This window comes from Phoenix dactylifera, chromosome 10 (genome assembly GCF_051530095.1).
Source record: "Phoenix dactylifera cultivar Ajwa chromosome 10, Ajwa_hap1_PhDact_Kaust_v1.1, whole genome shotgun sequence".
NCBI classification, from domain to species: Eukaryota; Viridiplantae; Streptophyta; class Magnoliopsida; order Arecales; family Arecaceae; genus Phoenix; species Phoenix dactylifera.
The window spans coordinates 28472717-28489832 of NC_143199.1; the positions used below are offsets into that span (position 1 = coordinate 28472717).

Here is a 17116-nt window from a genome sequence, read left to right on the forward strand (position 1 = left end):
GGTGCGGATCTTTGTGCATTTTTACGGTGGGGCATGCTGTTCTAGTACAGGTGGTGTTATATAAAAATGAAAGTTTGCATGAGATGGCATTTCCAAACTAGTTATCACCCTAGGTCCCCAACCATCCATCCTTGTTCCTAACCTTAACAACACCTTTCTACCTCTGCTTTTTTTTTATATGGAAGGGGTACTCCAGCTAGAACCGAGCTTGGCAGTATATTATTCAAAACTTGGCATTCCTCTTGGTGGAACCGAGCTCTTTACCGAGCTTCTAAACGTTTTCGCAAACCTAAGATATTCGAGGCCAGGCTGATTATGAGCTGAAGTTCAAGCTCGGCTCATGAACAAGCTCAGAGCCTGTTTGTTTGGCTGAGCCTTGGGCTTTTTGTTCGCAACTCTGTTTTCGGCACTGCCAGTCTTGCTGGCAATTAGCAGTAATGAAGTTTTCAAACAGGCTACAGACTCCTACCGCTGCCTCTCCTGAAATGGCTGGTGGCCGATTGACCAGTGGCAATGTAGCTACCGGTGCTCCAGACATTAGGCAGGCAAATATTCCTCATCCGACAGGTGGTCGGATTATAGCAAGGTGGTCGATATCACCATTTTCATTAACCCAAAGGTTCTGTAATAACTGGGACGAATACTTGATGGTAGATATCAACCTGGTACTGCTCTAATTCAAGATTTTCATGGTGCTGACTACATTGTCAAGGAAACTTGCGGGATTTCATTATGACAACTCAATAAACTGCAGGCGCCCAATGTCTGTAACCACTGTCAGAATTTGAAGCTTTACAACATCCGTTGCCCTTACAACATTTGCCACTAGGATAAAAAAAGCTTGATATGTCTCATCATTACATGAACCAATCAAATATAACCCTCCCAAGGATATTGATCTCTCTGAATGAATTCAGCAAACAGAGAACCGATGGAGCTGTGACCATTTCTTTTTTGCTCCACCATAGTTCTAACCAGTTTAGGTATACATGCAAAACTCGCTGCCAGGCATATACAAATTTGCCTGATATGCAAAGACCAAGAAACTTCACTTGCAGGCTTATGATGGAGAATCAGAATAACTCGGCAACTGCTGAAGCTGATCCACTCTGCTTAGACCACCAAGCACCTTGTATGTGCAGAGGACTGCAGTCACTCCTATGGCTGACCCTCATTCCTTTGTAACCCACCTGCGCCCCCGAATTTCATACCCACCATATCCATGATCACTACTCTCTCCCCCACTTTCTGCACTGGTATAACCTGATTTCCTATGACGTCTTCTTCCTCTGGAGGGCCCGCTATCACTAGCTGTTCCGTTCAACAGTGGGTCATCTATTCCACGAATAACTCTCCTGGTTGGTGATGATGAACCGATGCAACTATCATCTTTGACTCTCTTTCTCTCCTTTTCATGTTTTTTTATGTTTTGAGAGATCTTGTGAAGCTTCTCATTGAATTTTGTTAGACCCTTCTCCATGGGCTCCACCGCATGGGTGACTGTGAACTTCAAATCATTTACAATCTGCAGGGGTAAAAGGGATTAGGAATTCCACAATGCTCTCCATTAATCAAATTTTTATTGTCAATAGAATCTGATACAGGATGATAAAAAAGGACTTGCAAATTCTTGAATCCAAGATCTGCATCCAAAATTCCATGAAAAATGTTTTGTAATTTTCTGATGTCGAGATATGAAACTAGACATCAGCTTCATGCGGAATTCTTCCATCAAAATTAGAAAATGATGTAATCAAGAGACATATTGTACTATACTACTACTCCCTAACCCAGACCACATCCTGACTGGCTTAAAATATAGATTTAATTAGGGATGGCAGCTGGGCAGGTTTTTTTGGGTATCTGATCTGTTCCGAGCCTTAATAGGACTCGTTTAGCAAAACCTTATAGGGTTTGGGATTTAAAATTAAAACATGTTAGGTTTTCGGATGGGTTTGAGGTTTGACCCTCGAGTGCCCACTACCCAAACCTGATAATATATAATTTATTTATTTTTGATAAAATCTTACAAAAAAATATATACAATAGAGGGAGAATTATGGACTTAATGTTGGTATTATGAATTATGGTTGTTTGTTCAAGTTTGAATTGAAAGTTTGATGTAATATTGATTATTACTTGATAATAGTTATATTCAATACCCGATCCGACCCGAGTAACCCGATCTGAATTAAAAGTAATCGGTCGGGTTCGGGTACCCGACCAGTTTACCATTTTTGATGGGATAGGTTCGGGCTTTTGGGGCAAATTTTTAATCGGGTTTGGGATGGGTTCAGATAGGAGGACTTAAAACTAGTTCGAATATGGGTAGAGCAAATTTTGTGGGTACCCTACCCGTTGCCATTTCTAAATTTAATATTGAAACCAAAAAGTAATCTAAATCAATGATTCTTTATTTTGTGACCTTTATCAAGTATTTTTTGGAATGATCATCAGAAATTTCTTACGGAGAAATGGAACTAGTACTCAGATCCATGCATTTTGTCAACATGTCCTGCACAGGTCCAAGAGGACCAAAAAATTATAAAGATTTGGGCTGAGCAAGCTCATGAATGGAGTAAGCCAGGTCTTAGGAGGAGAATCAGGGATTTCTCTTTGTGGTTTTGTCAAAGAAATTTGGGCCCTATGCTAATTGAAATGAGCTCCAGAAAACCTTATTAACAACTCCTAGTGAGATTTGATAAACATATGCACTGAGATTGAGAGAGAAAGAGAGATCTTACATATTCTCCTCCTCCAAGGACAACATCACGCATGCTTTCTCTGATAGCTGTTCCACTTTTGATATCAACATCAGGCTGAGGAAGTCTAAGCTTTGTAGGTCGTTCACTGTCCCTAACCTCGTCAGGGTCCAAAGGGCAGTCCACAGATGCATAGTCTCCAAGAACTGAGATGCTTCCCAGAAAGCGCTCACCCATTAGTTCATATGGTGTAGCAGGGAAGACGTAGATGTGAACAATAGAAGCAACGCCCATCTGTGCTGGAAGAATTTGTGAGTCTGTAAGAGCTTCAGCCAGCATCAGGATATTAGAAAATTTTCACGAACCACAGACAAAATTTCAAGGAAACCGGTAATGTAAACATGAAAGCATAAGTTCCTGTTTAGATAAGATATCTGACTCCTGAAAACAGGAAAAGTCAAATAAATAAGATAATCATGTACATATGAATTAGTAATACTTGGTCTTATACACAACCATTATTTTTCCAGTGCATACAGATCACACTGTACAGCTGCTAAAGAATTGATCAACATTCTAACTTGTAGGAAAAGAAGATACATGCTTAAACAAAAATTCTCTCCTACTAACACAGCAAGAGGATACCCAAGTTTGCAAAAGCTTTTATACTAGTCTTACACAACAGCAAGGCAAAAAGAGATGCTTTAACATATATTTACAGTAGCAGATTCTATCTAATAGGTTGTATCTGAATTTCGCATTAAATTAAAACAAAGTATCAAATACCTCTATACAAATAATGAAGTCCTGAATACTTGACTTAAATTGTAAGGCTTGAGCTATAGGGCTTTTGAACAAACCCCAGGTATAAAGCAGTGCAATTGCAACACCTTGCCACCAAGTCAAAAAGACAATTGACTTGAATACCAGAAATTTGGCCAATGGTTTTATATGAGCCAGTTCATCCTTCGTCGCAGCATAGAATTGAACTAAACAATACAATGCCCATGATTGGCTGAAATTAAGAACCACAGCCATGTAAGGGTACCTACAAAATTTATAAAGAAGGAACATCTAGTCATCTCTAATCAAGAAAATTGAAGTTTTCACATGTAACAAATACAGAATAAGAACGTCAAACATCTGCTCAATGAAACTTTTGTCATAAAAGCTGCAAACTCTAACTAGTACATGGAAATTCATATACCAAAACAAACTACCAAGTGCTCACACTGGCAATTACAATCTCAAATGAATGAACCAATAAGTTACCAGAATATGATCCCAGATGAAGATAAAGTATAATACATACATACATACATGCACATATATACATATGGACATATGTATATATATGCACGTATGTATTAAATCGCATGTCAAAAAAGGAATGCTCGTACGTAGTGCAATGGCAGATCCATGAAATTTCATGGATCGTTTATGCTCCGGTCTGTAAGAGTACGTGACTAGGTTTCAGCATTTGCGGGAGTAGTGACAGTGATCAGGATATGGGAAAACAATGCAATTTGACCTGCTATTGAGAAAATATTCCTTTATTTTCAAAAAGGAAAACAAGCCGTTCCCCAATTCCCTTTCTCTTTCTCTCACTCATTCTCATTCTCCTGTTTTTCTTTTCTTTCTTTTCCTCATTTACACTGGTTCCGTCCTCCATGTTTTGTCTTCTTCCCGACCTTCCACGGTCCACAGAGCAGCTCACATGCTCAAGGCAGACATGGCTATCTCTTGGCCTTAACAAATCTGAACCCATCCATCCCATGGTACTTATTTGACTTTCTTTCCCTCTTCTTTTTATTTATTATAAATAACCAAAACAACTCTAAAAAATTGGGGTATTTTTCTTATTTCTTTCAAGGAACTTCTCTCTTTATCTTAGGAAATGCAAGCATCATGTCCACATCTTATATGAAATTTTTAGTGCCCAGTTTATTTCTATTCTCATTCCTAGCCTTTCTTTAAGCTTAATAGTGCATTTGTTGTAATTTTTGATGGTTCTGTGAACAGGTAATTTGCATTGATTTGTTCAGCAATCTTGCTTTGAAATTTGGTTGCTTTGTCTCTCTATAAGCATTCCTTTATTTTTGATTTAATACTTACATTGAAAATCTGAATATTCGGGACTGATGAAATAAATTGCCAGAAAAAACTTTCTAGAATAACCTCCAAAGATGTTCGGCCATGTCAAAGAGTTCCTGACGCAGCACATGAACTTGCACTAAGAGGAGGAAGAGAGTTGGAGGCTAAAAACAAAAAGCAAAAAAAAAAGTTATTTTTCAAGTGGGAGTTCTTGGGGGTTTGCTTCACAAAAAGAAGTTGGAAACTTGAATGAGTTCAATCTAGCCACATATCATTACTTCAATGGTCAAAAAAGTAGAAAAAAAGAATCTGACAAAGCAATAGTTAAATACATAATAAACAACAATTTAGGATCCACATACTGCAATCTCCACATTTCCGGGCAGCTTGTGCCATTGAACTCCAAGCTGTGAGCTAGCGAGAACAATTATTAGAAGAGTCGAAGTATGAAGCTAATTTGTGTGTGCAATCTATCAAACAAACATGGAAAAAATCTGGTGGCACTGTAATGTCAGATTCATGGACCGACGGAAGAAATAGGCTGTACCTAACTTGTTGACAACTTTTTCAAAGATGAAATAATCTTGAAGTCCTTGTGTACTGTTGGGCAAAAAGGATGCACAGTATATTTTTTATTTCATATCTTCTATTATTGATGAAATCAGACTGGAGAATGTTATTCAATTTGTGACAGATCATGCATCAAACAATATATCTGTAGGGAATATGAAAGCTGAAAAGCATCACATATTTTCAAGATCAAATGTGCATCCCATTGTATCAATGTAATATTCAAAGAGTATGATAGTCTTGAATGTCTCCCATATTAGAAGGTGCAAGAAAAATTATAAAAATTATACATTGATACCAACATGTCCTGGACTTGACGAGACTTCACACAAATGGTCGTGAGTTTCAAAGACCTGAATGCAACAAGGTTTGTTACACATTTCTATACCTTCGATCTATCTTGAAATAAACCAAACCATTTGATATATGGTTGTTTTAACTGAAAGGAGAGATCTGCCTAAAGTAGAAGTGCAGAAGGAGTACATGATACAAGGAGATAAGTTTTGGGAATGTGGAAAACAAGTTTTACGTGCAATGGAGCCTCTTTTCAAGGTGTTGAGAATGGTTGATGATGATGGTTCTACTTCAGCCTACATATAGTATGTCTTGCACAAAGCAAAATAGCAATTAAAGAGGTTTTTGTGGGAGAGAGTAAAGTATTTGCCAATTTTGAAGATTATTGATTATAGATGGAAATCTCCATATTGTCATTTATATGCAGCGGCAGCTTATTTGAACCGTCTCATGATGGACATGTCAAATTAGTTACACAAGTGGGATTGGAAAGGTAATTCAGTAAATGGTGATGACACATGAAAAAGACTACAAATAGCATAGAAGTTAAGAAGCTACCATCCTTGGATTTAGACATTTTGGAATCATGGCTATAGATTCCCTATGTGTCTCATCCAAGTAAGGATTGTCTTAGGCCCCGTTTGGGAGAGCTTTTGGAGGGCCAAAAAGCATTTTCTATCCCTCCAAAAGTACTTTTAGATGAAATAAGAGTGTTTGGTAAAAATTTCGGAAAGCTGTTTTAGCTTTTTTTAGAAAGCTAAAAACAGCTTTTTGGAAAAAGCTCCATTTTGGAGCTTTCCGGAAAAACACTTTTAGGCTCCGTCGAGAAGCTATTTTTTTACCAAAATACTCGTGATAAAATATAACAATTATACAAAATATCCCTTTATAATTCTAAAAATATGTAGGAGGGTAAAAAATTAATTTATACTAATAATTATAATAGTTTACCCCTTTATTATTGTATTATACTATAAATATAATATTATATTATATTATATCATAATACATTGATATGTTATGTTAAATAATTTAATATTATATTAAATTATTATGCTATAGTATATAATATTATATTATTATATTATAATAATATTATATTACATTATAGTAATATTATACTATATCATATATTTATGTATTAATATATATTATATTTTATTATGCTCTGTTGTATAATACTATGCAATGTCCTTTATGGTTATTTTGTCATACTAAAAGTACTTTCTCAGTTTGTTTACCAAACACATATTAAAGTGCCACAGCACTTTAGAAATATAGTTACCAAACAACAAATAGCTTTTTATAAAAGCTCTACTTCAGAAAACTCTATTTCCAAAAGCTCTACTTCCAAAAGCTCTACTGCCAACAGTTCCCCCAAATGGGGCTTTATTCATTTGTTTCCAATTATATCATAGAAATTTATAAATAGTACATAAATATGTGAATCTGCTTTTTGATAATTTTTTGGATTTTGTAATAGGGCTTTGGTTGGATATGCGGGGTGCTTCGGTTTCTATTTTGAGAATCTTGGCTATCAAAATTTTAAGACAACCTTAGCTCCTTGGCATGTGGGAGAACTTGGAGTGCTTTTGAGGCTACACACACAAAAAAGAGGAAATGTTTGGAACCTAAGAGGTTGCAAGATTTGGTGTTTGCGAGTGAACAACCATCTAAAGAAAAAACATAGCAAAAAAACAAAAGGCTGATTCAAAGCCAGTCGACCTTGATCAAATCAATGCTTATGTAGATGATTTTGAAGGAGTTGAACTTCAAGAATATGGTGGGGGAGTAATGAAGGAGAATGAGAGGAAGATGAGGTTCATTCCCACCTAGATGCATCCGAGCATACTCTTGATGGATTATTCTAGTTTCAAAATTATCTTGTATGATTTGTTTTGGACAATCACTATGATGTGATTTGATATAGAGTTGGATCTATGATATTTAAGACATTAGATGTTTTTGATGCTACAATATGTTGGTAGGCAATGTGAATCGTATCACAGATGGTTATAAATACATATCATTTTGCTATATTCACAACTATTTAATTTTAAATTATTAAATATCCTGAATTTTCCTACACTTTTCCCTAATTTGCCTGATGTTTTCTAAATTCCGGATTTCTCAACCTTGCTGAATTACTTCCGCATGCCTAACCTCAGAGCGAATTCTAAGTACTAGAAAATATTATAAATACTGCAGAATCCATTCCATTCCTAACCTTTGAAGATCCCTCAACTTACAAGATATTCATAGTGGGTGCTCCCTCCAATTCTATAGACCAGAACATCAGGTTGCTGCATGTTTGTATTTCTATGTCTTTCTTCCTAACCATCCACAAAATAAGTTCTTTGAATACAAAAGGCTTATTTTTCATATCAATCGAAATAATTAGGAACATTGTTAAATGCACTTACCGTGCTTTTGTGATTGAATAAAATTCAATTATAGGAATTCATTTTATGGATATGTGATTAGTAGGATAGATCATGGTGACAGAGGGCTGGCTGGAGCAATTCCAGTGGATTGCTGTAATGGTTTAGGATTCATGAACTAGTTATCAGTAGGTTTGGAGTACGCCAGGGGTAGGGCTAAGGATTTCTACTAAAGTTTTTAGGATAGGAACTTAGGGTTACAGCTGGAGATTGCGGTCAATAATTTTTGGTTAAATGCTGGGAATAGGCACTGCATGACTTGAGTTCATATGACTAGTTGAGTATGGAGTTACACTTTTTGTTTTCATCCATAGAGCCCCAAGTGTCTAACTCTCAAATGTGGAAATCTCTCTCCCCTCCCACCCCCCCCCCCCCCCTCTTCTGCATGCGTGTGTGTGTGTCTTCTTGCTTGATTTTTCAAGATAATATGTTTATGAACACTTGGTATGCAAGGTTAAGCATAATCACCGAGAGACTTCTAGCTGGCTGCACAACTTAGATATAAATTATGGGTTTCATAAGGGATTAGCATTTTAGAACATTGTTATATATTGTAAAATGCCTAAACATGTTCCAATCTTCTGCAAGAAGACAACACCAAAACAATCACTCATATTATACAATCTGATGTTGTTAAGAACAAACTGCATCAAATAACGGAAAACTTGAAAGGAAAAAACAAGAACATAATGCATCATGGCACCTTTTCAGTCATAAAATACAGATCTAGTAAACAAATGAATTCAAAATCAAGTTAAGAGTGGAAAATTTAGCAAGTAGATATAACAATAACCACAAGACGAAAGCCAGAATCCAACTATTTGGGGATGAGCAGTATGAGTCTCTCATTTCATTCAGCTGGCAAAATAAAGCAAAAATCCAACATGCCATCTATCTTCCATCCATTTAAATTTCATATGATCTTACCCGCAATTCAGTTTGAACTCTCCTTCACAATATACGTTGAAAGCTTCAAGAACCACTGCTAAAATGGCAGTGACAGTCTTTATTATCATCTGTGCAGAAAAGGTGAGCACTTTCGTTATCTTATTTTGCCTTCATATGAAAAGGTTGAAAATTCTTCATAGACAAATGGATGACATACATATTGAACAATTCCAATCTTAATAAGCTGATAAAACCATCTGCCAAGTTTCCATGGACTTAGAATATAATTCATAGGAAAAGGATGCTTTATAACTCCCTTTTCAGAAACAAATTCCAATAGGGGTGCAGAAGAACATGAACCACCCTGCCTCTCCAAAAACTCAACCGTTCTCTCTTCTCCACCTAAATAAGTACAGGATTGTGATCAGAAGTCATAAACAAGAACCTGTCAGCATGATGAAGAGGCACATATAACATAGCAACAAACCAACTAACAAGGCCTTTTTATATATGGAAAGTAAAACTGCCAGCACTACGAATTTGTCAACCCAATATAGTTGCAACTAGGCAACATGATTATGATCATAAAAATATTATAATTTTAAATTTAAGGCATCTGTTCAACTAGCAACTTCTTTTCTTGCCCATTCCCTAGTTTATGCTCCCAAGAAAATCGTTTTCTTTTGAATTTCTGCAGAAACACTACGAGAATCATGCAACTCTAAATAACAGCACCAAGCATAAAAGCACCATCATCCAACTAGTTTTTCCTGGATCATATAAAGCATTCCAGCTGCAACTAAAATAATGGGTGTGCCGATTGGCAAGATGTAAACAAATAATGCATGCTTAACATGAATATATCTGATGCATGCACATATGAAGAAAAAAAAGGTGGAGTAGAATTATATCACTGGAGCTCCTCTGAGAGAGGCCTACCCAGGCAAGCAACTAGATATCTTCCGAAGCAATACATGGCAAAGGCCTCGTAACAATCACGCAGGATCTCACAATCAACACTAATTGATGGATTCACCAATGATACATACTGCATTAAAAATAAAAATAGCTTCAGCAAATTTTTCAAATGCAACACTTGACATTGCTAAAATAATTCAAATACTTGTTAGACGACGCTTCAAGGTATATTAGAGCAACCAATGCAATCGATAGACTTGTAAAAGAATGGAAAAACTTTTCTCAGGAGTTTAATGGAATGATAGCAAAGCAAGAAGACCACAGTCAAATTTTCAGCAACACGAAAAAAAAAATAATCACCATTTTTAACTCTAGATGTCAAATGTAGTGAGTCCATTAGAAGTAACAAAGAAGCCTCACAATCAGGGTGAGCGGAACCGTCCCAAACCGGGCAGTTCCGGCCGTTCTAAGCCATCCCAGCGGCTCACCGGAACGGTTCCAGCAACAAAAATGAAAACCGTTGCCGAAAGCAAAGAAGGAGAAGGAAAGAACGAGTGAGCGGGGGCGGGGGGAGAGGGAGAGGAAGGGAGGATGGCAGAGGCCGGCGCCGAGGCAGCAGCTGAGGCCGGCGTCGGGGCAGCGGTGGAAGCCGCGGCCGTTCCCCTGTTTCGCTGGTGTAGCAAGCAGAGGCCGAAGCCGGACCCCTGTTTCGAACGAAACAGGAGAACGATCGCGGCCGCCGCCGGCCTCCCTCCCTCTCTCCACTTTCTCTCTCTCTTTTCCTCTCTCATTCATCCTATAGCAAATTGTGGATAATATTAAGTTTATGTAAACCTGTATATGGCAAAACATTAATTGCACAACTAACAAAAAGACTACGAATATGTACATGGTAATTGAACACATTGTCAAAATAAACTCAAAATCCAAAGTGCTTTAGAAAGAGTGTGCTATTTCCATCAGTTATACGAATTCATCTAGAAAGAAATTTAAACAAAAAGGAAATCAATTTAATAAGTCTTTGCAAAATGACAAGCTTATAATTTGACATCACATAGACAAGGTTGGGAAGCATAACCTGAAGTCTAATTTAGCTAATGGTACATTGGCTATGCGCTTAGCTGTATTTGACAATGTACTTGTTATACATCTTTACAAATGGCTGATATACATTAGATCCTATACTTTGGTGCATAGAACAGATAGGAGTTATCCTTGTTTTGGCCATTTGTTGCACCAACAAATTACCCGCTTGTGGGTCTCATAATCACAAATCTGCAGGCAAGATCATCTTCAAATCCTTCTGAATGATCCATGCTAAAGCCCCTCTTCTCCAATGTTAAGTTTGGGAGTAAAACAAGTTCATTTCTAAAATTTATTCTGCTAGGGTTGTACGGCTGATATAAGCTCATAAATTATTTCATCCTGAGAATATTGCCTGTTAAACTTAATCATAGTTGCATGATTACATGTTAGTTCGAGCAATTAAAAAAAAAAATCTGCTGAAGGGCAACAAGTTTGCGTTAGATGGAGAGATAATATATGATATTGGTGCGACCTTGTGTAAGGATCTATGTTATTACCAACCTTTTCAGTCTATTCAAGGCTGTATTATATTGGCAACATGCTATTGGTCTTTTACAAACCTAAATGAAGCCTTGCTTTGAGTCTTATCTTAGTCTAATTAAGCTGAATTAGAAAATGGTGAGTTCATTGGTCTTATAAGCATATATATGTGTGTGTGTGTGTGTGTAATAACATTTCTTGAGTGGGTGCAAATTATCTCTGCCCTTTTTTGTTGCAAGTCCTACAAAATGCAAGTAGGAGAAGGCACCTTTCAATCTGAACCATATACTCATGTAATATGGCTGATCACCAAAAATACTGGAGTTGTTTCATTTGGTAATGCGAGCAAGATCTTAGTCGTGGCAATTATAAAAAACATAACACGCTCAAATTTGCTGGTCACATTCTTTTCATGACAAGATAGCAAAATCAATAGGTCACCTTCTATGCAACATTGAACATGATCTCACTTTCACGATTTAACTTCCTCAATTTACTGAACATCCATTGAGATAGAGAACTAGTTGAACACAAAGAGTCGACATAATATCATACTGAATGATATTATCATAAACTCTTACCATAGGAGTACAAAAACAATATGCAAGGATAAGGGAGATATCATGTAATGCCCTATGTAATAGAGTGATATGATATGGCAGATGGTGATATTGTTCAGCATAGATGCAGATTGCTTATACAAACAATGGGATGCACCTAACTGTATTTACACCTAACAAGGCCAAGTTTCACTTCTCCTCTCTCCCAAAACTCTTCCAACTTCATTTGCAAAATTCATATTAGGATCTGGCATTTGAAGGCCAAAAACCACTAGGTTTGCAATATGTACATCATTCAGGCTGACAATTAATTAATTACAGCAATGCCTCCACCACCAACTTGCACCGAATAGTAGGTATGTTAATTGAGTACCCACAATTATCCACCATACCAGCCGAACATGTCTTGACAAGACTAGTGGTTTTTAGTATCAAACATAACACATAGGAACATATTAACCACATGACATAGCACCCTGAGTTGCAATAAAGATCTAACAAGATGCAAGAGCACTTGCCACAGTTTTGGGGCTGCATGAATTAATTTCAACTATAGGAAGTTACACAATGTTTTGATTGGCAATGGTTGTATCTGCATAATTTGATTAAACATATATCAACTTATCCTGATTTGGGGGCTATATTGAAGCATTTATCAACTATCATTATTTATTTGTTAATTTTTAGACTTTAATAACAAATTAATTCAACATGAGTGAAAAAAAGGAAAGTATGATGTTGCTTAATATATAACCAACTTTAGCAGCCAAATGTTTTTGCCTAAGGTACCATACCCACTCTGGAAACAAGATGACATTCCTGAACCTGCCTTTGAAGAATTTTTTAGCTCACTTCTAAAATTTCTTGCACTCTAGTTTAAGTTCAATGAATCTATGTTCAGGTGGTGCTACTTTATGATTTTATGCAAGAACTGGTTCTCCAGAGTACTTCTATAAAGAGGGAATAATTGGCATTGCATCAAAGCCACTTATTGCTGTTTGTAAAAGATGTTTTAATGTTTTACTTTCATAATTTAGATGATAAAGAGATTGCGGTTTCACAAGTTAAGCAAACCCTAAATGTTCTTACATTATCATGTCTAGTATAGATTAAAATCATCGGAGCAACATCTTACGGGCGGTAAAGTGGTTTGACAAAGAAACCATGTTCTTGCAGCAAAAAGTCAAGCCTTTTTTTTACACATTCATGCAAAGAACCATCTATATATCTGAGTAGCAGATATCTTACCGACTCGATAGCATAGCAAGGGACCATTAGGATGACACCAATCAGAAACTTTTGCTCCTGAAAGCCATAGGCAAAAGTAACCAGTGAGATCACCAAAAGCTTTTTTTCCAAGCACACCACGAAAGAACGTGTCCAAAAGCAAGGAGACAAGGTGGAACCTCAGGATTCTTATATGCTGAAAGGTGATTGAATAGGAGAAACATGGAGAGCGTCAGTGAGATGACTACAAAGAGACCAGCAATCAGTGTGGCCCACACGGGTGGCGAGTAAGATAAGAGACTCGAGGAGAATTGCTCTGTTATCTTCATCGGGTAAGCTGCCTCTCTTCTGCCCTAAACTCTCATAGCCTCCGAGTATAATCCAAATCTTGAATAAATCATTTGAACATTGCAACTCTCAACCAATGAAATTCGCAAAATCCAAAAAAAGGAGCAGCTTTTTTTCCTATTTCCAATGTTTTTCAGATGCAGCGATCAAAAAGACTGCTACTTCGTAAGAAGCCGACTTGACAATTCCGCAGGATGACCTAGAACACAAAGATAAAGCACTTGTCAACACGTAATCCTTCTTATAAATGATGGCAGCTAGAATTCAAAAAGAAAAAGAAAAAGGTGCGAATGCCCACCAAGAATCTAACAATCCGTAGCCCAAAACAGTCGAGTTCCGATTCCCAGATGCCCAAAAAAACCAACAGAAAAAGATTTAAAAAATAAAGAAAGCGAGACCTAGAATTTTAATGCCGCAGGCGCCCTAAAAGATCCCTAGAAACTAGACTTCCAAGACCCTTCCTCCCATCAAAACAAACCAATCAATCCGACGGACCGCCAGAGGGCAAGATTCGCTTCCGCTGGTCCGCTCCCACTCGATCCGAGAACCCTACGAACTCGAAAGAGGAATTCGAAAAAGGAAGAGGAGAAGAAGGAGAGAGAGATTATGAATCAAATCGAGAAAGGGGGAGGAGGAGGAGGAGGAGGAGGAGGAGAGGATTCGCGAAGGCGAGTCGGCTTCCTTCGGCCACTAGTCAGCGACGAGGGAGTCGAGAATCCTGAAGCCTGCGCTTATCGTGCAGGCGACGCGCGATGCACCGAGAAAGGGATAGTGCCACCGGCAGCGAAAGCTGCGGCTGAAGATGAGATGTGATGGGAAAACCACAATTGGTCAATATCATCCGTATGATTGAGTCTGGACGGATGATAGGGTTCGCAATCGCAATAAAAGGACGACAACACGAGATTATCGTGTGTTTATTATAAGCACGAGCTAGCCAGGGAGGTCAAACCAAAGACGGACAGTTGGGTGAGACCGGCTTTTTCTTTTTTTCAAAAAAAAAAAAAGAGAAACAAAAGATCCCTACCCTCGTTGGCTTATAGAGTACTCCTCATTTCTGGTTTGAAAATTTCTTTGCAGCTTAAGATAAATCTTTATTCAGATACCTACCAAACATAATCCCACATTTATAATTGTCAATGTTATTCTTGGTTTTTGAAGAGTTTTGGAGGAGGAAACAAAAAAAAAAAGAGTTTTCTTGTATGAATACCCATTTATGTGTATACACTCTTAAAATTTACATTTATTTCTGTACCATCAGAAAATATTGATTTTGTATAAATGCTCCTAATATAACGGTTCTTCTAATATCGTTAATAAAAACCATATTTAATTTAATTAAAAAATAAAATTTTAAGATTATTTTTTTATCCTCCATCGATCGCCTTGTAAATATTTTTCACTTCTACCCATTAAGAATATTTTAGTCATGTTAATTTGAAATCATTAATTTTTTTAATGGCGTTAGATGATGTGGGTATATATGCAAAAATAAGGATAAAAAAAAAGTAGAATAGTAAAATAAGTGTTTTATGAGGTATACATGATATCAAATTTGGGAGGATATTCATGCAAAATTCAATATTTAAAAGGATATTCATGCAAAAAATCTAAGAAAAAGAAAGTCTTACATCAGAATGAAGCTCAAAAAACATTTTAGAGCCAAATGTCTAAAAAAACTAGATTCTGAAAATACTATTGCAAGCTATTTCAACAAAATTGAAGGAAAAAAGCAACAAAAATAACAACACATTAATGCCAAGACCATTGATTTCACATTTATATAACATTCAATCACTAGGTTTCTCTAATCAAGGATTAGCATCATTTTTACATGTGTTTTTTATTCAAAGAACTAGGAGCTTTGCACCACCAAATAATAATACCAATGCTAACTTGAATTAATAATAGATGGTACAACTGAGTTCGCAATTAGCATGCAATATAGGCATAAGAACAGAAATTCAGATAACTTTTTACATAAATTACACCGCACGCTCATTCCTGCACTCGCACGAAGAAATAAAAAAAAAAAGACATCATAAAGAATTATCCGCTGCAAGCAAATAATCACATCTAACTTGTCTTGTTGGACATACTAGATACAGGACTCCAGATAGTGTGACTTAACACCAGGAAGATGTTCAATGATAAAGTAATCTTTTTTTCATGACTCAAAATTTTTGAAATTGGATAAAGAAATTGAAATTACCTTCAGATTAAACTTGAATACTAGAAACTTAAAAATTAAAACTAAATACAAACTGAAATTAACTCGATTGTAGATTTGGATAGCATGTGCTGACACTACTCTCTCCATGAATCTCAGATTTTACCTAGAGAGCATTCACCAGAAAGATTGAAGCACAGGAATACTCAGATGTTTGATATTGCTAACTCTCCTATACATCCCATATTCTGATGATTGTCACCACTGAAAAATGAAAGACCGAGAATTTGCATGAAGAGTATAAAATTAGGATGACCGTGGCTGATCATGGCAGCTTCAGTATGGAACCAATCAATCATCCATGTATGCGTGATTTCTCTTGGCAAATTGGCTCATGCACAACTCTTGCTGCTCGGCAAAGTCAGGGATCATACATAGCATTCCATTTCCAGTGCGCCGCTCCAGAGGATACATGGTTGCAACTTTTACACATTTATGATGATTAATGGTTTGCTTAATTTTGCAACAGTAGCAGTATGAGATGAGAACAAGAAATTCCTTGCACTTTTGATATTATAAAATGACAAAATATCAAGATTATAAGAGCAAAGTCAAGTAATACCGTGTGCAGATTCATGCATACACTTTTCCATGCTGATATTCTTTTCTGCATAGAAATTTTATACATATGACACAGGCTTGTTCATTATTGCTTCAGAACCTCCACCATATAATGCAAGTTGTGAACGGATCAAATTCATCTTTTAAAAAGGAGAGTACCATTTGTGCAATGAACCAAGTGAGAGCATAATCTTTTCTTGCCTTCGCAACAACCTTGGGGAGGCAACTACTTATGACTTCATTTTCACAAGGGAGGTAACCATCACAAATGTTCCAATCTCCCAACCAATCATCTGGCCGACGAGGCTGAGCTGTGACCTTGACTTTCTTATAGGATCTTGAGGTACTTCATGATGACCTTTACTGAGAAGATTTAAATTCAGTAACAACCACTATGTGGCATCCAAGTATTTCGCAGAATCTTATAGTCTGTTTCGATGGCTTTGGTTTATGCCTACATTTCAACCACATGCTTCATAATGTGTCTCTACCGAAGATTATTGGGTGATATCTTCGTCTAAAGTCTTTGGGCAATGATGAAAGATTTGAACAACGAGGGTAATTGTACGTGTTCATATCCAAGGACTACCACTTTATGCCATTTTTTTTATTAAAAAAAAAAAGCCAAAGATACGTCAGTCAAAATGAATCAATGATAGGAATTACGTCAAAAGTAAATTTGACTTCACATTAATACATTCAACCAAATATGCACAC

At 36.7% G+C, this 17116-nt stretch overlaps 1 protein-coding gene across 2 annotated transcripts; it reads right to left on the reverse strand.

Moving 5' to 3' along the window:
* Positions 1 to 704: 704 nt before the first annotated feature.
* On the reverse strand, positions 705 to 14502 carry LOC103723105 (protein LAZ1-like). Of its 2 annotated transcripts, none has more exons than XM_008813922.6 (9): positions 13907 to 14502; positions 13440 to 13807; positions 13282 to 13338; positions 9929 to 10037; positions 9207 to 9391; positions 9029 to 9117; positions 3489 to 3750; positions 2745 to 2996; positions 705 to 1525 (listed from the first exon to the last, which is right to left on the reverse strand). In XM_008813922.6, exons 2-9 carry the CDS (start codon positions 13587 to 13589, stop codon positions 1172 to 1174), a joined length of 1458 nt encoding a protein of 485 aa, XP_008812144.1. In that variant the 5' UTR covers positions 13590 to 13807; positions 13907 to 14502; the 3' UTR covers positions 705 to 1171. The 2 variants fall into 2 exon arrangements, with proteins under 2 accessions (XP_008812144.1, XP_017702427.1); XM_017846938.5 differs by having other exon boundaries at positions 14007 to 14410.
* Between the last annotated feature and the right edge of the window lie 2614 nt (positions 14503 to 17116).